At 37.5% G+C, this 23,944-nt stretch overlaps 1 protein-coding gene across 6 annotated transcripts in view; it reads left to right on the forward strand.

Moving 5' to 3' along the window:
• The window catches only part of LOC108673826 (gamma-aminobutyric acid receptor subunit alpha-2), a 38,196-nt gene that overhangs the window by 5,914 nt on the left and 8,338 nt on the right, over window positions 1-23,944 (forward strand). For 2 of the 6 annotated variants that reach the window (XM_018161704.2, XM_018161705.2), the window contains exons 2-6: window positions 11,271-11,273; window positions 16,824-16,891; window positions 17,810-18,039; window positions 19,224-19,306; window positions 19,777-19,914. In XM_018161704.2, the coding sequence (XP_018017193.2) occupies window positions 11,271-11,273; window positions 16,824-16,891; window positions 17,810-18,039; window positions 19,224-19,306; window positions 19,777-19,914 (522 nt within the window). Of the gene's footprint in view, window positions 1-11,270; window positions 11,274-14,786; window positions 14,835-15,983; window positions 16,006-16,823; window positions 16,892-17,809; window positions 18,040-19,223; window positions 19,307-19,776; window positions 19,915-23,944 lie in introns of those variants that run through there. The other 4 variants (XM_047881356.1, XM_047881359.1, XM_047881357.1 and 1 more) reach the window with 3 other exon arrangements.

Below are 23,944 nucleotides of genomic sequence, written 5' to 3' on the forward strand. Positions count from 1 at the left end.
GCGGTGCATAAATATCATCGTTACTTGTGATGGTGCATTGTCGTGTCTCCTAATAGTTAGTGTTCTCGTGCGGTGCATAAATATCATCGTTACTTTTGATTGTGGATTTTAGCGCCTTCCTATTGTTAGTGACTCTTAGGGTGCATTGATAACAGCCGCACTGGACGAAGGTGGAACGTTGTTACTCACTGTATTTGATGCTTTCGAATGGAGCACTTTGAGCACATATTTGACATTTAGACATCAAGGATTATTATTTTTTAAATTGTCTTTTACGAAATATATCACACTTATTGCAATAAAAAAATATTCACTGATTCCAAGGTGGTTTAAACTTAATGTCGAAATTTGAAAGTTTACGAAGACAATTTCAATTTATTTTCCGCTCTCAGTTGTTCGGAGAAACGGGCTCGGCTCACCACTCTTTTTGTTCTGGTTAATTAGCTCTAATTATTAAATAAAATGGCACGAGGGCGAGCTCGTCTGACTGAATTCCTTCACTTGCTGCATCATGATTTATTTCATATCAAGCTTGTTTATACGTTGAACAAGACTTTCGTAAGCAATTGCAAATCTAGGTCTCAAAATTATATCCATCACCAATATAATCATGCCAACTCATGATTCTCACCGACCAATTGCTATATCATTTCCTAAACATATCTTCCGTATAATGATTGACATGGAGTGATTGGGGGAAGAGATTGTCCTCTCTTGTAATTAAAAAATTGGCCAAATTAATCTAGCCTTGTGAGTGCGACGTTCTGTTCAGGAATACAAATGGAGTTCGATAGAGCAGCTCGATTGAAAATGGAGATGACACATTCGCCATAATCTTCTGTACGTAATTTGCCTCCAATGTAATATTTACGATTTTTTCTCTTCTTTCTTTGTTGTTCGTATGTAGAAGTCAGTTGTTCGTACGTAGAAATTTGTTGTTCGTGTGTAGAAGTCTGCTATTCGTACGTAGAAATTTGTTGTTCGTGTGTAGAAGTCTGTTGTTCGTGTGTATAACTCTGTTGTTCGTGTGTAGAAGTCTGTTGTTCGTTTTTATTCCAAATAAGGTAGGTCTCTTGAGCTATGTGAGATGTGTTCAGGGGAATGTGAGATGTTTTCAGGGGAATGTGAGATGTGTTCAGGGGAATGTGCTACGTGTTCAGGGGAATGTTAGATTTGTTCCGAATATGTGAGATGTGCTCTGGGGAATGTGAGATGTATTCAGGGGAATGTGACATGTTTTCAGGAAATGTAAGTTGTGTTATGGAGAATATCAGCTGTGTTTGGGAAGCAAATGCTTCGAATGTGCTATTCTTGATGTGTGTGAGGATTATCTAGACACTCTTCGCGAGTAAAATGCTAATGTAAATACTTCGAGGTATTAGAGGGCATGTTTGCGGCCTCGCAGCTGCCGCTAATGAAGAGCTTTCACGCTGTAGCAGCTGTCAGTAGGTGTAGCCCAGAGGTGTAGCAGCTGTCAGTAGGTGTAGCTCAGAGGTGTAGCAGCTGTCAGTATGTGTAGCTCAGAGGTGTAGCAGCTGTCAGTAGGTTTAGCTCAGGGGTTTCTCTGCACGCCTTCTAATAATAAAACATCTGCATGATACTTTTGATGCACGACCGCGTCTCAAAAATTGAAGTGCATCTGATTTTATTTTTCCATTTTCTGATTACATTGAATATTCCTGATGTGCTTCGTGCTTTTCTTCCATTTTTTTTCTTATTGCAGCTCTCCAAACCATTTTTTGACATTATTATAGCATGTTGGACGATTGGACAAAATGCTAGGACACTGTTGTGATTATTATGCTCAAGTATTTTCAACGTGATAGGTTTTGGAAACCTAAACTAAAGAAAATTCAAATATTCGGTTTTAGCACAAGTTTGCATATCATATATTTATTCTGGTGTATATTCTGAAAAACAATGAAGCCGTGGGGTATGTCCACAGTTTTCACAAAGTAAACCTTCTTTTTATGAAAATGAATCGACCTTCCAAGCATTAAAGGTAAATGCAGACTGACTGTGAACCTCCTCCACATCATCGTAAATTAACGGTACTGGAGTGAACCCTTCTTCGATTCTGTAGACGATCAGCTACGGACCGTATCAGCGTAATGCAGAAAAGCTTTATTGCTTGAAAGCCGTAATGCAGGAAAGCCGTAATACTGAAAACGTTATACTGAAGAGCCGTAGTACAGGAAAGCCTTAATACCGGAAACATAAAAGTGGAGAGCCGTAATACTGGAAAGCTATAATCAGAAGAGCTGTAATACAGGTAACGTACCTATACTGAAGAGCCATAATACAGGGAAGCTGGAATATAAGAGCCCTAATACAGGAGCCGTAGGGAATGAGATTTTTTTTGTATGGCAGGATAAAACTGAACTAATGCCCCATGCAAAAGCTTATAGTTCCTTCTTTGGCTTTGTTTTCAAGTCCATCGTGTACTAGTGTTTTTTTATTCTCTTAATAGTTATTTTTGACACGCAACTATCACTGAATTGACGAGCAAGAAGCCAAAACCAACTCAAAAACATCCATTTAATGTTTTAGAATTTGTCTCTCCGTTAACTCTCCACAGTTTGACTAGATGAACTGTCTTGTTAGTGGAAGTGGTCGTCAAAACGAATTACTCTCCAAAACCTCGCAACGGTCGCAGTTGTGTGGGATGGCAGCGTTGCATCTGTGCGGGCGAACCCTGAATAATTTGGGCAACGTCGAGCGACTGTTGCAGCAGAACTAAGACACGCAAACCAGGATTTCTAGAATCAAAATAAAAAAAAATGAAACTAGTCTATGAAAATTTCATTTCAAAATAACAACTGGGACTAATAATTCGCGAACAACGTAAAATTGAAAATCATAAATTATATATTCCAAATGATGATTGCACATCAAACTTCCCAAAAGAAAAAATCCTAATTCCGTGTATAGACGCGTCGTGAGTATTGGTAAAATTGAGAGGTCTGTATATGTACAGAATGCATTCATCAGTAGATTTGACTCTGATATAAATTTTTTATATCGCTTCGTTTGAACTCAATCGGGAGTCCTGCTTTAAATTGGCTTACAAAAGCTCTATAAATACATAGCCAGGTCAATATATCCTAATGATGCACATAGTTCCTCATCATGTAAGAACCGGTGAGGACTCGCCGATCGTTGGCGGATTTTAAGTCGTATAAATGTTCCCGCAACCTTCCTTTCTATGACGAACAGCCCAGATAGAAACTAAACGTTTTTCGATGCCGGCACTGAGTAAAGTTCCTTCAAATCTTTACCAACACTTCAGAGCAATTCAATCAAATTTATTTGAATGGTCTGACGGGTAAACTGACATTTAAAATTTATTTCTGTGCGAAAACTGACAGAATTGATTCAAGTAATAAATGACAGAGCTGCCACGAGCCCCTATATATACATATATTCGTAGGGTAGGAAAAACATTCACCGAGATCGGTAACTAACGCTTCACGAAGTTAAGTATTCTCACACGAATTAAAATGTTCAGTTGAAACCTGAATTTCTACCGTGTCGTGATCACGCAATGCATTCTGTCTGTAATCTAAATATTTAACCTTCATTTACACATTAATAAGGATGATGTTAAAGTAAGATCGAAAATAATTATTATTGCCTCAATTTCGAGGCTAAAACTAGTTGATTAATAATCTACGATGATGCGAATGATCTCCGATGATGCAAATGATCACCGATGATGCCAATGATCACCGATGATGCGAATCATCTCCGATGATGCGAATCATCTCCGATGATGCGAATTATCTCCGATGATGCGAATTATCTCCGATGATGCGAATTATCTCCGATGATGCGAATAATCTCCGCTGATGCGAAGTATCTCCGATGATGCGAATCATCACCGATGATCGAAACGAAGCTACTGGTTGGGTTTTGTTGCGCAGTCCCGTAATTAATGCTATAAATTCGTGCGAAATAGAAATGACTTCGATTGGAAGCAATCAGATTAATTTAAATCTGCTTTGTTAGCGTGCCGATTTGGACCCTGGCTTTCAGTCAAATTTAATAAGAAAATTAAAATATTTTCAAAGAAACTTTGCAAAGGCGTGCACGATTGGTCGCCTACAACTGAAAATAAAATTTTCACGACAATTCTGACAAAGCCAGATTAAGAATATATATTATAATCCGATTTACTTTAAACTATATGAATAACCTTGAATCCACGTGGGAACTGTTGGAATGTTCCCAAAATTTCGGTCCAGCCTTTAGAAATAAATAAACTTTGAAAGGCTAGTAGTAATCCTAATATTTTTATTGTCATTATCATTGTTATTACACTTCTGAAGTCATTGCGCTCTCACAATTCGGGACGCTGACTTGATTTCGTATATAGAAATTAGGAAACATCTCTCATTTATTTTGTATTATTACTCGAACGATTAGTTCTTGCTGGATAAATAGACGCTGTGAAACGACGCACGTGGTTTCCAATACAGGCTTATATAAGCTAAATGAATGCATCTTCATCTTGTATAGATTTACATAATTCGCTTTATTTTAGTAGTCAGTTGCCTTACCTTTGAAAATATAGTCGACGTGTGCACAACGCAGTTTACCTTCTTTTTAACGTTAGTGCCAGGAGTATATGATTCGGTGGTCATTGCTAAGATTCTTACACGCAACTTATTAAAGTATAAATCTTTTTACGAATATATTTCTACTATAAAATTAAAATCTCTTTATGAATAACTCTGATCTTCCTCTTGAAATATCAACGCATATCTTCTCATTTTTTTCCGTGAGCACCAATAACAAAAATTTCTTTACGTAAAAATGACCAGCGTGTTTTGCCCCTGAAAAATATAATTAAGAAAAAATAGACGGGGAAAAATACCCCGACGCGTGTATTTGTGGCTTTAGCCATGTAAAAGTAGCGTGGTTTAGGTTAATGGAAAGATCATGTATCAGAAGTGAGAAAAGGCGGTCATGTTAAATTTAGGCGCCTGGGTTATTTTAGATCGCCTGGCAGTTATGGCCGTCATTTGTTAAGCGGTGCGAGCAGCTGCGATACTGAGAGCTTATAGATAATTATAGCCGCACAATAGGCGGCCACTGCAAATTCTGCCGTCTCTGAGCCACCGATACTTGTACCTGAGCACTTCAGATGTTTGGTGTTGGTGAAAATGATGCTTGCTAAGATTAAACGTATTGAGACAGTAAATTCGGATGCTGTTATCCGTGTTCAACATTGAACAGAGGGTAGACCATTGATTGTTGACGAGCTGAATTGTTTGAAAATTAGTAATAATTAATACTTATTTATTATTATTAAATTGTTGTGATGCTGCCAATCGTTTTAATAAATGCAATGAAATTTAGCCTATATAATCGGTCCCATCATAAATTGTCTTTCACAAAACTGAAAACTTTTACGCAATAATTTTCAGTTACAATTCAAGCATATGAGTGGACGTACCTAGCCGCACAGCGTACGGCGGCTAGGCATTTAAAGTGTTATTAATTGACATGATCAGTCCGGTAAATAATGTTTACTGCACACCAGTTCGAGGCCTTCAAGACTAATTCTATCTGTCGAGGCAAAGCGTGACACTCGTGCAGTCAACGCCCATAATTATGAAGCCATCGCCCGCATCTGACACTTTAAAGAGCCAAGCGGCGGCTGAGCGGCGTGACTTATAGAGACGAGGGCACGCTAGGGAATGGGGATTTGAAGGAGAGGGATGGGTGTATGAGGGGTTGATGAATAGAGGGAATGGGGAATTGGTGGAGATAGAGGGGATGGGTGGAGATAGAGGGGATGGGTGGAGATAAAGGGGATGGGTGGAGAATGGAGATAGGGAGGATGGGTGGAGAATGGAGATGGGGGGATGGGTGGAGATAGATGGGATGGGTGTAGATGGATGGGATGGGTAAAGATAACAAGTAAGGGTATAACAAGGTAAGTGAGAAAGAGCTGAGGTGATGTGAAAAATGAAAACGAAATAGGTGGAAAAAGTACACAGAGCGGAAATAAAAATGTATTTCAATTCAAAAGAATTGAGGTTGTACGAAATTCTCTGAGGCAAGTGTACTTGATTAAAGAATAAATAGGGAGATGGAATCATGAAGCACTGCAGTGCCGCTACAATAAGTGGAAGATGTGGAAAAATGTTTGGTAGGTGGGCCTTAATTTATATTTTTCTTCACTGTAGGCCACTCTCGTGGCCAGACATTTATTCCAGTAATTCACTAAAAATTGCCGATTTGTCAATATCTCAATGTTCAGGAACACATGTAGATGATATCCCGCGCAAATGAGCCAAATTTAGAGAACATTCATGGCGAACTTGCATGAAGTGGGAGCAACCAAGAAGAACATGCAGCTCACTGTACCGATAAAACATTTTTACGCTAGAACATTTTCACGATAGTGTGGCCGGGATGGTGCGACATAGCGATGTACAGCAGCGCTTGGCAAGCCTTCGATACCGCACGACTGTCGTGCCAGAAACACCTTCCTATTGCAGCCTCGGAACGCGGCTACGCTATGCGGCTCTTGATCTTAATGCCGCTGCCGTGCACTGCTGCGTCTACTGCTACATGCAGTGCTAAGTCTGCCTACACTGCTGCTTCTTTTAATTGTACTGCTGCTTCTAATGAAGCTTGTACTTCCACCAGTGCTCCAATTTCATCTTTATTGTTTTTCTAATTGTAATGTTGCTTCTAGATGCACTGACAAACCTGCAGCGCCCCTTCTTCTAATTCTACTGCTATTTCAACTTATGCTGCTAATATGACTCCTACATGCGCTGCTACATCCAAGCTACTTCTACTTACACTATCACTTCTACTGTTGCTGCTGTGTTAACTCTCATTCTACTGAACAATTTATGATGAAGGATCTTCTGCTGAACTTAATGCTACCGCGCTACTTTAGTCTAACAATATTCCTGTTTTTTTTGTGGCTGTTCCTGTCTTTTTGCTGCTGTTTCTTCGGCTGTAAATGTGTTTTTTGCTGCTGCTTCTCTGGCTATTGTTGAGCTTTTCACTGCTTTCCCTGTATCCTTTTCCATGCTTTTCGCTTCGGTTTCTATTGTTATTTCTGTTGTATTTACTTCGGTTTCTGGGTCTTTACGCGGCGTTTTTTGCTGTTTTTTCCGCGCGAACTGAACTGTTGCTGCTCCTGCTACTTGTCTTGTCAAAAAAGGTCTGCCACAACATCTGCATGGGGCTGTTGTGGCCGCATCAGCGGTTGCAAATCCAACAGTTGTTGTGTTCGTCATTGCCATTTAATCTGTTGATATCACCATCGCGGGATGATATTCCATTGCTCTGAGCTCATTCCTAATTGTAACTCCCAATTCTCAACTCTTTTCCACACCATTAAATTGCTTTTTCGATATAGCTGAACAACTTTATTAAATCAAACCAATAGTTTAATCTTCACTGAAACGACCCACCTCTATTATTTTGACCTTATGTGAGAGTGACGAAATGAATCTATGTCTTCTATATATAGCTTTAGGTCGAAATAATCTGGTAGAACTAAACTTTCAGCTAAAAATTTCTCCTGTTTTGCCTAGAAATTCAAAATCCTAATTTTTCCAGTGGATCAGAATGTCTGGGTGAAGTGTTGGTCCATTGAATTATGCTAAATCCACTTCTCAGCTAATGGACAGGAGTGTCAGTCCATTAGCTATAGTTGTTGAGCGCCTTGTTTTTTGTCGAGGTGAAACTCTTTAACCGAGCAACAAAATTATGAGATTCTTGTGCAAAATATTCGTTTGAAATTTTTTTTTTTCAAATAGAGTATGAAAAATTCTGAAGAATTTGGCTCAATCAGGCGATCGTGCAAATTGACCTTCAACGAGCGAGATGAATGATTCCCCAAAACCAGTAGGGAAAATTTCAAACCCTTAAACCCATTGTAAAGAATCCTGGGTTGATTCCTTATTAGGTTTGAGGTTCGTAGGATACAGTATAGAAAACACGCTTTCGAGGTTTAGTACCTACTTATTTACCGGTTTCTGAAACAATACAAGAATATCATATAAAGAACATAACGACTTGATTCATATTCCAACTATAAGTAAATCGTGAATCATAAATCAACAAATTACTAACGAGTTCTGACCAAATTACTGGAGCTATGGCTTAAAAAACTCTCAGCTGACAGGCAACTAGTAAATGAGTTGGCGGATACAAGAAAGCTTTTACGCTAGAGCTAGTGGTCGGCCTAAAAGAAATGAAAATGCTTTTAACACCCATTATGTTAAATAATACTTTCATAGCTTAATTTAAAGAAATGATCATCGTAATAAGGAACAGCATATAAGTAATACTTCTACTTACTTTATCTCTCGAATACATATCACTGGCCATTCAACGGGTCATTCGCTGCTCTTTTAAAGCGATGTATTTGTTTGCAGTTGTACAATCCCGCACGACTGGCTACAAAACAAACAAACAATGAATACAGAATACATATATTGATATGTATTCAAATACTTCTCAGTTCCCACTATTACACACAAGTTTTCATCCGTGACCAAGAGCCATCAGCGTCCATTAACAGCTGATTGCTCGTTTTTTCTGTTGACAGTAGCCGATTGGTGGCACACAAAGCAGCAGCTGTCGACAAGCTGCCACTCCTGTTGCCAGTTTGTTTTCTGTCATCGCTGTTGATACAGCGAGCGAGACGGCCTTTTATCGCACGGCCTCCCACAGGGTCTATTTTTTATGATTAGCTTGTGCTCCTATAGTTGTTTTTATGAGAGAAATTATGCATAATTAACCACCATTTTAAAATCCCTTGTATGGATTGATAAGTTTTACGTCCTATGGAAAAAATTTGCAAGGTTTGAAAATTTGGTTGATTGGAGCACCCTTGAATTGACGTCCGCAAATTTCTTTTCCTTCACAATTTCACTAAGAAATCACTCGGCTTTTGGAACACAGACTAAGCTTATCGAATCTTCTTGTAAACCTATTTTTATTATTTTCTTATTTTCTTCGTAATGCTGATCATAAGAGCTGGAAAACTGGTTTGCGATTTTAAAAAGACTGTTATTGCGTAATGACTTCATCCCTTAGAATTTTCTTCGATCATTTTCCATTGAATCAAGAAGCTTCGATTTCGGGTTCACTTATCCGTTTCGTGTCTTTACGATAATGATATAAACTTTTATGCTCTAGTCATGGTTATTTTCTTATGATTTAAATAATTAATGTTTAATTATGATTAATCCCTGACGAGATCAGAATCCTCAGTGCAGTTCTATATTGAGAAGTACAACAATATGGAATGACTGAGCTAGTGGGCGCCATCCCTGTCAAAAATAGAAATCTTTAGCAAAAATAAAAACCTTTGCTACACTTGCGGAACTCTGCAAGCTAAAGCCATGTAGTCATGCCATTGTTGCAGAAGCAGGTGTTGCAAAGGCCGTTGGCAGCTCTCTGACTGCAGCTGTTGCATTATGTCGTCCTTGAGACTCGTGGCAGAGCACTCTAACACCTCTCTCAAGCTCCACACAATCTTGAGCCTTTTCTTCTAATTTACGACTTGAACCATAAAACTTATAAATAAATCATGGGAAATATATTTTTGGTAATCTAATCTGGCTTCCTGTTTATTTATTACCGCGGAAATTCGCTTCTGAATTTCTTAATCGGGCCTGATGAGTTTCCGCTCCATTAGCACACGAGAAAGTATTTGCTTTATAATAGACGAAGGTGTCCAGGAACTTTTTTTTTAATTATTAAGTGAATTTCGGTTCAAGCTGTAGTTTTAGTAGCACGGCATAAAACAGGTAAATTGAGGATAAATTTTGTCATTTTAAATTATAACTTCGCATCGCGTCCTTTAATGACCATTTGTGTTTACCTGCAACTAATTCCATATCTTCAATGGTAGAGCAGCGCGTGCACAGTAATGGATTACTGTTTGATTCGTCAACTCGGTAATTTTTCGAGCGCCAGAAAGACTTTTTGTATGAAGATCCGACATGAAGGCGAGCTACGCGAGAGTGAGAAAAAAAGTGAGGTTTGAGTAGTTTGTTGCAACTTGGCACGATTGTACTTGTCTTATAAATTTAATGACATTCACTTAATTAAAGTCTGCGCTCACGGCGTTCCTGAAACTGTCTTGGTTGTATTTCAAGTATTATATGTATATATGAATGTATGTGCGTACAATTTATGACCAGAGAGTGCATTTGAATTTTCAAGGAGTTGAACAATTCTTAGATGACGTTGGTAGATCAAAAGGCAGATTTAGCAAATAATAATATATTGAGCATCGAATATATTTAGCATCGAGTCACTGCACGATGAAGATGCTGGTGTGTTTCTCCAGCACAGTGAGAGTTGTAGTCAAGGGTGTCAGGAAGCCTGTTGAATTCATCACGGATCATGAGATGAAGTTGCTCGATGGTAAGACTTTGAGACCTGGTCTGGTTGCAAAATTGTCTCAGGTGGCAGGAAAAACAGCTACTCAATGTCGATGAAGTTACTCCAATTACTCTAATGTAGTCCAAAAGATGAAGAAGTCTACAACCTTCTTTGAAGCAAAATTTATAGATCACAAATTTAAATTTTCAGGATCGAACAATATTCTTCAGTGGACGTTGGTTGATAAAAATTCAGGTTCAAGGAAGTAATTTAATTTATTAACGACGTTTTGAATGTGACATCATTCATTTTCAAGTTATAGGAAGCTCTGGTCATAAATTGTACGCATATAATCAAGAAATTTCTGCCATCTTATAATAATGAATGTATGTATGTATGTATGTATTTTAAATATTTTAAGATCCCTGCATTTCGTGGACTGTGTGTTTTGTGTCCGTGCTTCGATATGAGATAGGTAGTATATAAGTTGCATTACAATACGTCAATTTAATGTTTCATAATTAAAGAAAGTTCTCGTTTCAAACGGTCGTTCATTCAAGTTCGTTTCAAAAGTTTCATAATTGGAGCAATTAGTCACGCTTGGAATAATATCAAGTTTGCACATTTTTAAGAGCTATGGTTTAATAATTTGTAACTTGTTGAGAGAAATAGAGATCGTTTTTTATCTGTACTATGCAGGGGCTTGCCTTCGTTGATCACATAATATCAGTTCAATGTTACCGCCGTGCTGATGGTAGGTACCGTACTATAGTTCTCTTTTTCCGCCGTACTGATGTAACGAATTCACTGGTACTCCGTTCTGATGATATAAGTTCTTGCGGAAAGAAAATTATTTTTGTTTCATAGTATGAAGCATCGTCAATCCATGCGTATTTTAGAAGGTGTATTATTTCTATAAAATTTCCGAAAAGATGTCATAATATTAATAATTGTCTTGTCTCTGTACCAATTGAAAAGCGTTCAAACTTTTCATGAATAGTATATACGCTATTAAAAAGTTTCGACACGCATAATTGATTGCAATAATATCTTCGCTTTAGTAATTTATTCATTCCCAACAGTTGTAATCCGGAATGAGTACTGTTAGAGAATTTAATTTATGAATACGCAAATTAATTCAATGTCAACTGTTAACCATGCTCTACCAACTACCTTCTTCGAGTGGATGATTAATGTGCGTCTATTGAATCCTTCAAGTATAAATGTCAAGAAAATGTGTATTCGACAGCATGCCATTACCTCATTGCCTTACCAAAGCCATTTACGATAATGGCTCCCTCGTCTCCTAGAGCTCATTAGCGCGGATTGGTACGGCTGCTGATCATGCCATATATCGAGCACAGGCAACAATCTATGGAAGGACGAGGTTTCATGTATGAGTTTGTTTGTATAGAATCATATCTAGTTTGTTTGTATAGAATGTATAGAATTTCATTATGCGTACGGAAATGAAAGATATTAAATCATTTTATGCTGACTTTTTATGTCGTGCAGATTTGGATTTCGGGTCGCGGATGGTTTTTTTCGAGCATGCGTTACTTTTTTTCAAATTTTATTTCATCAAGATCTTGTTGCATTTTTATATTATCCAAGGAGCTTTTTAGTCTCTACTTATGAGTTCTCGATGGGTTCTCGACTTACAGGTTTTTATGTACCCTTCACTCGCTCAACTAGGTACATTTGAAAGATTTGTCACCTCTCATTCGTTACCTACTAATTAATTTCAATTATTTCACTCGAACAATAGGCCTGTTGAATTTTCAACGCGTCTAGAGTACTTGATGATTTTCGATAAAGTTCATTCAGACAGAGTTTAACGAATGCCAACAGATCTCCGTCCTGTCATGTTCCAAAAAACTTGAGACAATCTTGTAGATTCATTCATAGCCAACTACATTATTTGCAAAAAACATTATCTTGTAAGGCGGACAAAACTACGTGTAACATTGTGTATAACAGAATATTTATTCTCATGAAAAATTTCATGCGCGAATTAAAATGTCAGCAGCTGAATTTTCTGCGATTCAAACGATAAGCGCAGACTTTGGATGGATTAAAGGTCCGTGTTTGCCTCGACTATTGCCTTCAGAGGCGTCTCCTGACGACCGTCTGTGCTAGTCTGATGGGTTAAGGTTATTGCTGCCCTGGGGCATTGTTGCTGCTAGCCCCCACGGAGCTCGTGGTCTCTGAATGGAGCTTTCAAATGTGGGATCAAGCTGTCCCTTAGGCAACTGATAGCACTTTTCTAGTACCGCCTTCACTGATGCCGCCGTGCTGATGTTATCAGTTCGCTGATGTCGTCTCGCCGATGTTATCAGTTCGCTGATGCCGCCGTGCTGATGTTATCAGTTCACTGATACCGCCGTGATGTTATTCACTGATACCGCCGTGCTGATGTTATCAGCACGGCGAATGTCGTCGCGCCGATGATATCAGTTCACTGATATCGCTGTGCTGATGTTATCAGTTCGCTGATGCCGCCGTGCTGATGTTATCAGTTCACTGATACCGCCGTGCTGATGTTATCAGTTCGCTGATGTCATCGCGCCGGTGATATCAGTTCACTGATATCGCTGTGCTGATGTTATCAGTTCGCTGATGCCGCCGTGCTGATGTTATCAGTTCATTGATACCGCCGTGCTGATGTTATCAGTTCACTGATACCGCCGTGCTGATGTTATCAGTTCACTGATACAATACCGGCGTGCTGATGTTATCATTTCACTGATACCACCGTGATGATGTTATTCACTGATACCGTCGTGCTGATGTTATCAGTTCACTGATACCGCCGTGCTGATGTTATCAGCACGGCGGATGTCGTCGCGCCGATGATATCAGTTCACTGATACCGCCGTGAATATGTTATCAGTTTGCTGATGCCGCGAGCTTATTATATCAGTTCGCTGATGCCGTCGTGCTGATGTTATCAGTTCGCTGATGAAACCGTACTGATGATATCAAGTACAAGTTTTTGTTGCCTTTACGGTTACTCTTTATCGGTTGGCAGGATTCCTTAAAATTATACATCCCTTCCAAGTGCATTTTGTCCATGCGACCGACATATTTACCAAGTTATTTCGTCTCTATTGCACTTCACTTATTACTTCGCTGTTTCTCTCATCTATTCATTCCTGTGTCTGCATTATTCTCAACAGCTTCAGCGAACTGGCCAATTGATAGACCGTCCACCTTTTTTGTGTGGTGAACGATTTCTGAATTAAGGAATTTGTGATTTCTACATTTCTCTTCGTTGGTTATGCTTGTTAGTAGTCCGATGCCTGATGACGAGTTCTATGCCTGATGACTTGTATATCGATGAGGTGGAAAACTTTGTGCCCATTGTACTACAAGTAAAAATCACCGCCAATTCGTTCATATTTTGGCAAACTTTAAGTGCATGAAACTGGTATTGGTACCGATATCATGCAGAATTGTTTGTGATTCTTTGTAATTATTTGCCCAATTGAACAATTGATTTCTTCCAAGTTTGATGATGTGCAGCTACGAGGCAAATAATTAGTCGTATTCTCTTGTTATATATCACTTTAAGGATCGTAAATATTAATCGTTTTTTTAGTTAATTAGTTAAGAAATATAATATTTGCACAGTTTGTAATGAAAAAATGACACATTTCATTTCCTGTATCTCTCAGAAGGTGTATTTTGTTTGATTTCAGGGACTGTTAGATTTTTCTTGTTTTTAAGTTTATAAATTATGAATTGAGCAGAATGAAAGGCGTTATCTGATTCATTAATTATCATTCAATTCACAAGCATTTGACATTTGACCCATCCAGCCTCATGGCGAAGTTAAAAATGAATTTTCATAATTAATATCTGATATAAATAAATCTTAACTTTCAAACGATTCCCGTTCACTGCCTGTTGACACTACAAATAAGAATGAAATTGACTTGTAGAATTTAAAATATTCTTCTGTTCAGCTATTAAAGGTTTTCGTTTTTTGTAATAATGCCAGGTTATACTTGTTTACAGAAGGTGAGATGGCACGACGCTCCAGAGTTGACCGTCACGTTCTCCAATATCATCACCGCCAATTCCTTCCTAGTGCAAGCTATGGCGATACGATTCACTTTACCTCAACTTAAAATCTTCCGTTAATAATAAATAAAATAGTGCATTTCAGTGAGTAAGAGTTTACGAAAGCGATGCATAAACCTATCGTTTTAATATTGTGTTATTTTCTCCCTGGAAGCGGCTCAACAATGTTGATGCACTGGAAAAGTTAAGGCTTTCAACAGCCTCTCATTCATTTTGACTCATTTCATTATTATATTGTCAGATGCGAATGTTTATTTTCCAAGTCATCCTTTATTATCGCTGAAGCTTTAACCAAGCGACGAAACCATAACCCTATTTGTCACTGGCGAAGAATGGTGGTGGTGATGTTGGTGGAACCGATGATGATCTTCATTTCGGTGGGTAAAAAGAACTGATCCTAAAGGCTTCTGAAATGCATGAGCTAATAAAATGCTTCGCCTTTCTTTTAAAATTACGTTTTGGCGAAGGTGCACTGCAAATAAATAACAATCATATAAACTTTCACAACTTCTGGATATGCGCAACCATGTGTGGCTAACAAATCTAAGACCAAAATCATGAGCTTGACGTATTCAGAGTTTCATTAATTTAACATACATATTAACATGAATGCGCTACATTTAAATACAACTGCCGTATCTGATCATAAAACGATAGTGTTCGCATTATTTTTGGTTTGTTTGTGGTTTTTAACAAATCATAAATCATTTCATTGATAGTGTCATTTGTTATACCCCTGTAACCAGCAAATAGTGATTTCTATCATTAATTTATAATTGTACCCAAGTATCTGAGATACCAAGATTTTACTCCCAGTTATTCACGTTACTAATGTACTTGAAGTATTACTTTTATTCGTTTTTATGGGAAGTTCTACGTAACAAAATTTGGAGGCCTTGTGTTCCTCACGACTCTTCGCAACTCAAATTAACTAAATAATTGACTGAAGTTTTACGCTCAGCTTTATTCGTGGGAAATTTTTTGTGGTTTTAACCCAGTTTTAATCAAAATTATATTTAGCGCTGGAGGACAGCGGATATTTTTCGAAAATAATTATTCTAAGGAATTTTTTATTTGGAGGAACTCTTTTATTGTCAATAAATAAAATTAATGTCGATATTCTTCGAAATATTCGTTCCTCATAGTATAAATCACAATAAAAAATCAAAGCCTTGTATTTGTGATAAACGCTTTTTTTCGTATTACTCGTCAGTCTCTAATTTAATTGTGGCACACCTGACAGCAATGTAATGAACATTGTAATAATACCATCACTTCGTGTACTGTATAATAATTAAAAAATACGTCATGGACAGATTTATTCCGATCTTACTAGTAAAGAAATCTTGAGTGGTGTCATACGAAAAAATTACGCTTAACTCATCATAAGATTACCATATGTTTGTTTCAGTAACGATGATACCTTACAATTATAACCGCTAAACGGCATTTTATAACACAAATACTAATACGCATAATTTTATAATTACCACGATAATTTAATTAATAATATTTGAGTCGAACTTCCTCCGCATAAATCACATTGCGGTAAGTAATTGTAGATATCCAACATATATAGTTTGGTTACATATCGAACTAAGTCATCATGCAGGATTGACGCCTCCAACTTGGTTGTTCAGGACTAGTTAATAATTTTACCTAATAACTCACAAAGTTGCTTTGAATTTCTGGAAAATCAAAGCCTATATAGGATTTTTTATAACAAATTTTGACATATGCTGCTTGCGTCGAAAAAAATTGTTACAAACAAAACTGTCCAATTTTTTTTATAATATTTCCTACATCTCGCTCACTTCTAGCTGTATTCATTTGCAATTACTTTCATTAACATTTTTTATTGTGAAACTCGAATAGCTGTTTGACTAAATTTCATAAATTTTTCGGTGCTGATATATAGGTATAGAACTGAATATCAGTTGCTGTTCAAATGAAGCTTATCTTGTGAACTAAAGTTAACGTCACAACCTGAATTTAATGTCACGACCTGAAGTTAATCTCGAGACCTGAGTTAATCTTGCGTCATGAAATTACATTCCCGAGGCCTGAAGTTAATCTCATGACCTGAAGTTAATCTCGTGACCAGATGTTAATCTCGTGACCTGGAGTTAATCTCATGACCTAAAGATAATCTCGTGGCCTGAAGTTAATCTCGTGGCCTGAAGTTAATCTCGTGACCTGATGTTAATCTCGTGACCTGAAGTTAATCTCGTGACCTGAAGTTAATCTCGTGGATAATCTCGTGACTGAAGTTAATCTCGTGACCTAAAGATAATCTCGTGGCCCCAAGTTAATCTCGTGACCTGAAGTTAATCTCGTGACCTGAAGATAATCTCGTGTTCTCACAGGCACGCCTACCAAGATAATGGTCAACATGAACGTGCGCTCGATGGGCCCTTTCTCCGAGAAGCTCGAGGTTAGTCTCATGCCGAGTGTTTACAAACGCAGAGTTACGTTGTCTTATTGTGAGGTTTTACGCCATGTAAGAGCCATGCGGTCTCTGCTTATGAGTTTTCGACATCAAAGAGAGAAGGAAAAAGCAGCTGTGGCTCAGAAGAATAATTTCTATATTTCTAGGACTCGATGGCATTTTATGTAGTCAGAACGGGTTTTTATAAGGGTGCGTTATATGATTTATTATTTTTATTTTATTGAGATAAACATAAAGTTGTGTTATAAAATTTTCAAGGTTTTTATTTAAATTTGTGAACAAGGATGTTTTTGACTATTTTGTATCGAGTCAGCTTGATGCCATTTTTATGATCACATGAGATTTTCATCATTATTCTCGGCAATGAATAAATACAACTCTTATTATGCCTGTGAAATTTCTGAATTTATTATGTTGCAATTGGTAATTCGGCCATATTTGTACAGCGTTTGTTAGCTAATTTTTTCTTGAATGTCCGAGAAAATCTATTTATTTATTTATTATTACAAATGATTTGTTAAACAAGAAATTCAATTTAGTACTTTCAGGCGCCTCTTGATCCCAGAACTTCTTACTAAAATATTGTTATTTTATATTATGAACAATTCCTGTTCTTCTATCGATTAGAAATGTTTTATTTAGTCCATTCCGTCTAAATAAATAATCTCTTATCTTCTTTCCACTATCAAAACATCACAATTTTCTCACATTTCTTTTTATATATGATTGGATTAATTTCTTTTATTTGGTGCCAGTAATACTTTCGGATTTCCTTGCAAGAATAAAAAAAAGTTCATGATGCATTAAAGAATTACACCTCATCCGACTGCACACAAAGGATCAAATAATTGTATTATTTCCACATTACAATTGTTTAAGAAAGCTCAACCTTTGCTGCCACAGGAGTACTCGATGCAGCTGTACATGCGTCAGGTTTGGTACGACACGCGACTCAAGTTCAACAAAACAGACCTCGGGCGCTCGGAGTTCTCCATGAATTGGATGTTTGCTAAGAGGATCTGGAAACCCGACACCTTCTTTATCAACGGCAAGAAGTCCTATGCTCATGCCATCACCGCGCCCAACTTGTTCGTCCGTCTGCAGTATGATGGACAGGTCTACATGTCCATGAGGTGCATAACATGTCTATGAGGTGCATTACAGTGTCCATGAGGGGCATTACATGTCTATGAGGTGCATGACATGTCTATGAGGTGCATTACATGTCTATGAGGTGCATTACAGTGTCCATGAGGGGCGTATGTCTATGAGGTGCATTGCATGCCTATGACGTGCATTACATGTCCATGAGGTGCATTACAGTGTCCATGAGGGACATTATGTGTCTATGAGGTGCATTACGTGTCTGTGAGGTGCATTACATGTCCATGAGGTGCATTACATGTCTATGAGGTGCATTAAACGTCAATGAAGTGCATAACATGTTTATGAGGTGCATTACATGTCTATGAGGGGCATTACATGTCTATGAGGTGCATTACATGTCTATGAGGGGCATTACGTGTCTATGAGGTGCATTACGTGTCTATGAGGGGCATTACGTGTCTATGAGGTGCATTACAGTGTCCATGAGGGGCATTACATGTCCATGATGTGCATTATATGTCTATGAGGTGCATTGCATGTATATGAGGTGTATTACATGTCTATGAGGTGCATTACATGCATCTGAGGTGCATTACATGTCCATGAGGTGAATTAAGAGTCTATAAAGAGTCATTGCAATGATATGGGCATGCCAAGATGCCTGTAATACGAGTATGACGGACAGATCTGTGCATTTATGAAGTCCTATAGTCCAGCGTTTTGTATGAAATCAACTCCCTAACATGTGGCTAGGCTAACTGCTCATTTCCTGCACTCACCAGCTACTTCGTTAACAGTTGTAATGTAAACCTGCTCATAATATAAGCACTCTAAAGCAACTAGTGTTCTTGGTAGACTATTTCTGGCATTACTTCAAAGTGCGACATTACTACAGTGCGACCTTCAAAGAATAGTTCACGTACGATATGGACGCTGACAACTACTCTGCATCTCCCAACGTTCTTACTCACGAAGGTTCATATCTAGCGTATTTCTGGATAGTATGTATTTTTAGCGCATTTTCTCATTTATGGAAAAAATGCACTATTGTGCTCGCCATGTCCGTCTGTCCGTCCGTCCGTCCATCCGTCCGTCTGTCCGTCCATGATTTCACGTTTCGTCGACGAGAAAATGCGCTCTCTGTCACTCACTGCTGTGAGTACTGAGTTATATTTTTTTCAAATTGTCCAGTATTATTGTTATACGTCAGACTGACGGTGAGGGCGAGCTGCGTGATGCATCTGCGCAAGTTCCCTCTGGACACTCAGACCTGTCCGCTGCGCATCTCTTCATGTGAGTTGTTTCTTTTAAATGATTGAAATTTTTAATTTTGTAAAATCGTTTTAAGTTAATTAGAACAACTTTTATCACATTCATTAGCAATAATTATTGAATGAACTTGCTTCTCCTTCCTCTCTGAATCAATGATTTACACTCTTACATATGCATAGCAATGACTCCATTTTACTTTAAACGATACTTGCCATTCGTCGTTTGAAGCGCTTGATTTAATTTTGCTACGGTCAGTATGTCGGGATATTCTAATGTGTCTATCGAAAGAAACCCGGCCTCCGTGGGAATCAATCCTATTTAAACTGTAAATGTACCTTGCTGTATGCATACTGGAAATGTTCCTTGCTGTTCTGTATGTGTACTGGAAATCTACCTTACAGTATACTGTGTGTATATGGAAATGTTCCTTACTGTATAGTGTATACTGTATGCATACTGTGAATGTAACGTACCTTGCACTACCACTGCAGATGGCTACGACGCAAAGAACGTCACGTACATGTGGGATACGCAGAAATACGTGACGGTGGACTCTGATGTCAGCATCGCTCAGTACGAACTCTTCCACATCTCGACTTACGAAGCCGTTGTTCCCGTGCGCAGAATTGGTCAGTAACGAAGTGTCTGTGTGTGCGTTAATTTATTTATTTATTCTCTTTCAATTAATTTATATTCGTTATTCATCCAGTTTAAAATCAAGAAATGTACAAAGGTGGGAGTGAGGTAATTAAATATTGCAAACTCAATATTCAAAACATTTACTACTCAAAATCATCTAATTGTTCACTACCTGCAAAACATGCTTTAATCTAATCAAAAGGTATTTTTTCGTATTGCGTTGGTTTTTGAACAAATTGATTGACTGCAAATACTTTACGAATTGCATGCACGCAGGACGGCGATATTCGGGTAAGTTAACTTTTTTCTGAGCGTTTCTTCTAAAAATGATTTAAGCCAAAATTTCATAAATATGTTTCGAATTTTTAAATACAATTTTTGAAGATAAGGAAAAAAATATTAGAATATTTTTTATTCGAAAAAATGAAAATATTCGTGCTGTTTCCTTCCGTAAAGAAATTATTTTTATTAATCCCGTTGCTCGGGATTAGTACGAATGTGAGTTGAAGTGAACATGTTTCGTAAAATTTTTTTTTTTAATAAATTGATGTCGGAAAGCAAACGCGGGACATTCGTTGATGACTAAATCGTGAATAAAAGATCTATGTTAATAAAATTTACCATGTCAATATCCATATTAATGTAAGTCTCGTTGTCGTAAGCAAGTCTTATCAAATCCTAATTACTTAATGCTGTGTGGCGAATCCTCTACATGCATGATTATATTATTTATTGTGATAAAGCTCACAACCAGCATGGAAGTAACATGCGAATCGTTTAAACACATATTAATGAAATGTTGCTCATAAATATGAAATTATTATTAACTATAATTTGTAATAACTTGTTAACTATATATAACTATATACATATATATTAACTTGTTTCTATAAAAAAGTTCTGAACATCATGCGAACCTCTTGCTTCGAGTTGCCACGGTATGAACATAGGCATGAGATTCCATTTCAGCCAATAAATTTAACTCTATCGCGTATATACTAGCATTCCCTTTTAATCTGCATATTTCCCTAGTATTTGTTGAAATCTCAGGTTAAGCTGGCGTAGTTCGGGATTGACAACCTCTGAGATACTTCAAAATTTCATTCAGCAACATGCGTAAATTCCCTGATTTTAATGTGATCTTTACGGCATTGTGACACAAGTTATTTACGATTGGGTGCCTGATTTTTACGATTTTTATTCGTTTCTAAAATGATTATTGAGCTGTAATTATGTCCAACTAAATCATGAATTTCACATTTGGTTTTACGCAGGTTTTTTAATAATAACTCGACAGAATCGAAAATTTTCACAGGGAACTCGCGTAAATATCCAAATTGTAGAACTAACGCTGTGTATGATGATGAATAATTCTATTGTAAATAGAATAAAAATTAAATTTATGAAATTCGGATTATTAATGCAAGGAATATGTACAAAAGTTAGGGATGGGAAATGTTTAGAAAAAATATTATAAAATTAATAAACCAGAATTTTTCAAGAGTTTGGAAAATATGTTTAAAGCCAGTACCTAGGCAGAAGCATAAATATGTAGACTTTTAAGAGGGCCTAAAAGTATCTTTATTTAGTGTTAGTGTAATTATACGTCCCTGATTTTCAAGTTATTAAGTTATTAAAAAGCTGAAAAGAAGTCGTCGATAATTCTACTAGACTGTGAAATGCTATGACATGGTGTACGTTATTGTTTTTACATTGTGCATGTAGAAGCCTAATCGTATTTCATCCCCTATTGTGGATTAAGTACTTAAAAATGAAATTGATGAAAATGGTTTCCGCCATTTAAATTTTCAAAAACATTTGAATTGATAGTGGGCAATAGATATTATTTAGTCACAAGGTAGTCAAAGAAAAAGATATGCAATCTTTTTTATATTTATTTTCTGGAAACCGAGTTTCTGAGCAAAAAAATATAAAATTTATAACAAAAATGCGCTGTTATTTCTTCTTGCGAGGCAATGAGCGCTTTTTAGGACGTAAGGACCTTCTCTACATTGCACGAGCCCGTCGGGGAAATTGTGCGGCATGAAAGTGCATCGCGAGAAAGCATTTGATATTCATGCCGAAAAAATACCCGACACTGAGGGAAACTTTGAGTGATTCACACGCCGTTCAGCGTGACATGCTGCATTGCTTAGTTCTTCAGAGCTGCACTCTGCCATCACGAGACGAAGTGCCGGAGTTTTCTTGCAAAATTTGCGTCTCGGTTTTCAAGCGAAAAATACGCCTGTAGCTCCTCAATTTTCAGCAGACCTTAGAGTAACTGTCTCTATTGGAGCAAATGTACAAATACACGTTGTAAATACTGAGAAGTTTTTGGACTTTTTTAGAACCTTTGTGTTGAAAAAATGCTGTACCTGCAATGATTATGAAAACCAAAATTTCGAAAAATGACGCTGACTGTGTTGCCTTGCTTATCATTTTTGACCAGATGCTCGAATGTTGAGGCTATTTCGAAGCTCTCGAGTTGAAGCAGATGTGACAGCAATTCTTAACAACGCAATTCTTACACTCAGTTGTGTTCTTCATAAATGAGTGAAAGTTAGGAAATAAAATACTTTTGCAATAACGTCAAGCATTTTGCTTAAACCATTGCTGTACGGTAACTCATAACACGACTTAATGCCGTCAATTCGAAGCGTGCTTCACGCCTCAGCATATATGAAAATGTCTCTTATTTTTCAGTTTATATTCAATGAAGGCTATTGCGGAAGGCAGGGTCCCGTAAATTATTTTTCGCTTGTCCCTTTAAATTTTTCCTTCTGCATTATCTTCATTTTAATCCTAAAAACAACTCGGTTTATATCTTACTTTGAACAAACATACTAAATGTTCCAAATAAGAACCCAACCAAGTTAGTTTCTTTATGACGAAAATGAAGCGTGTGGAACAAAAATACCTGGAAGTTCAATATACTCTTAATTAAGGTTCACTTGTTAATAAAACTGAAGAGGGAAGACCGCGAAGTGTTGCTGCGTGCTCCCTCGCTGCGCTTCTCTAATTAATTTCGTTTTAATTGAAGCTTCGAGAGAAGACTCTGGAATAAAATATGTGATACGTGAAGAGCAAGTCTCTACGTTCAAATTAGCAATGGCCTTTAGCTGCGAATGCTAACATCACAACAATTTATCATCAAATATAATAAAAGCCTTCTAATTTCCCACGCTTTCTATGAATAACAAATTATTATTATCAGCAGCTTAACCGTTTGTGTTACCATTATTATCCTCATCCTTTATTGATCCAGCATCACATTTTTAACTGTAGTCAAAGGAAATTTGGGCAATGAATGTTTTAAAATACCATAAATCTCTCAGAATTTTCAAGGATAACTTCTAGAGACTTTACGACCCTGCTGCCCAGCTGACCTCAGGGTCTGTGTCAAAGTTTAGCCGAAACGAAGAGCTCCGGAGCATAATATGCGACTGCAGGAGTATTTATTGAGGCATTAGGGGACCAGACGAGCCTTTAAGATCGGCCTTACTGTACAAGACTTGCGTCGCACTAAAGCGGCGCTCTGACGCGCTCACTCAGCCAAAGTTCTTTCCTGCGCTCGTAGCTAAAGATACGATAACGTATCTGTCCTGTGCTCGTAGATAAAAATACTATAACGTATCTTTCCTGAACTCGTAGATAAAGATGCGATAACGTATCTTTCGTGCGCTCGTAGATAAAGATACGACAACGTATCTTTCCTGCGCTCGTAAATAAAGATACAATAACGTTTCTTTCCTGTGCTCGTAGTTGAAGATACGATAACGTATCTTTCCTGCGCTAGTAGATAAAGACACGATAACGTATCTTTCCTGCACTCGTACATAAAGATACGATAACGTATCTTTCCTGCACTCGTACATAAAAATACGATAACGTATCTTTCCTGCACTCGTACATAAAGATACGATAACGTATCTTTCCTGCGCTCGTATCGCTGTCGTACGAAAGCACGGCCGCTTAGACCATTTGATTAACAGATTGAAGCTCATTTGTTGTAATTCGATT

This window comes from Hyalella azteca, unplaced genomic scaffold (genome assembly GCF_000764305.2).
Source record: "Hyalella azteca isolate HAZT.00-mixed unplaced genomic scaffold, Hazt_2.0.2 contig7695, whole genome shotgun sequence".
Lineage (NCBI taxonomy): Eukaryota > Metazoa > Arthropoda > Malacostraca > Amphipoda > Hyalellidae > Hyalella > Hyalella azteca.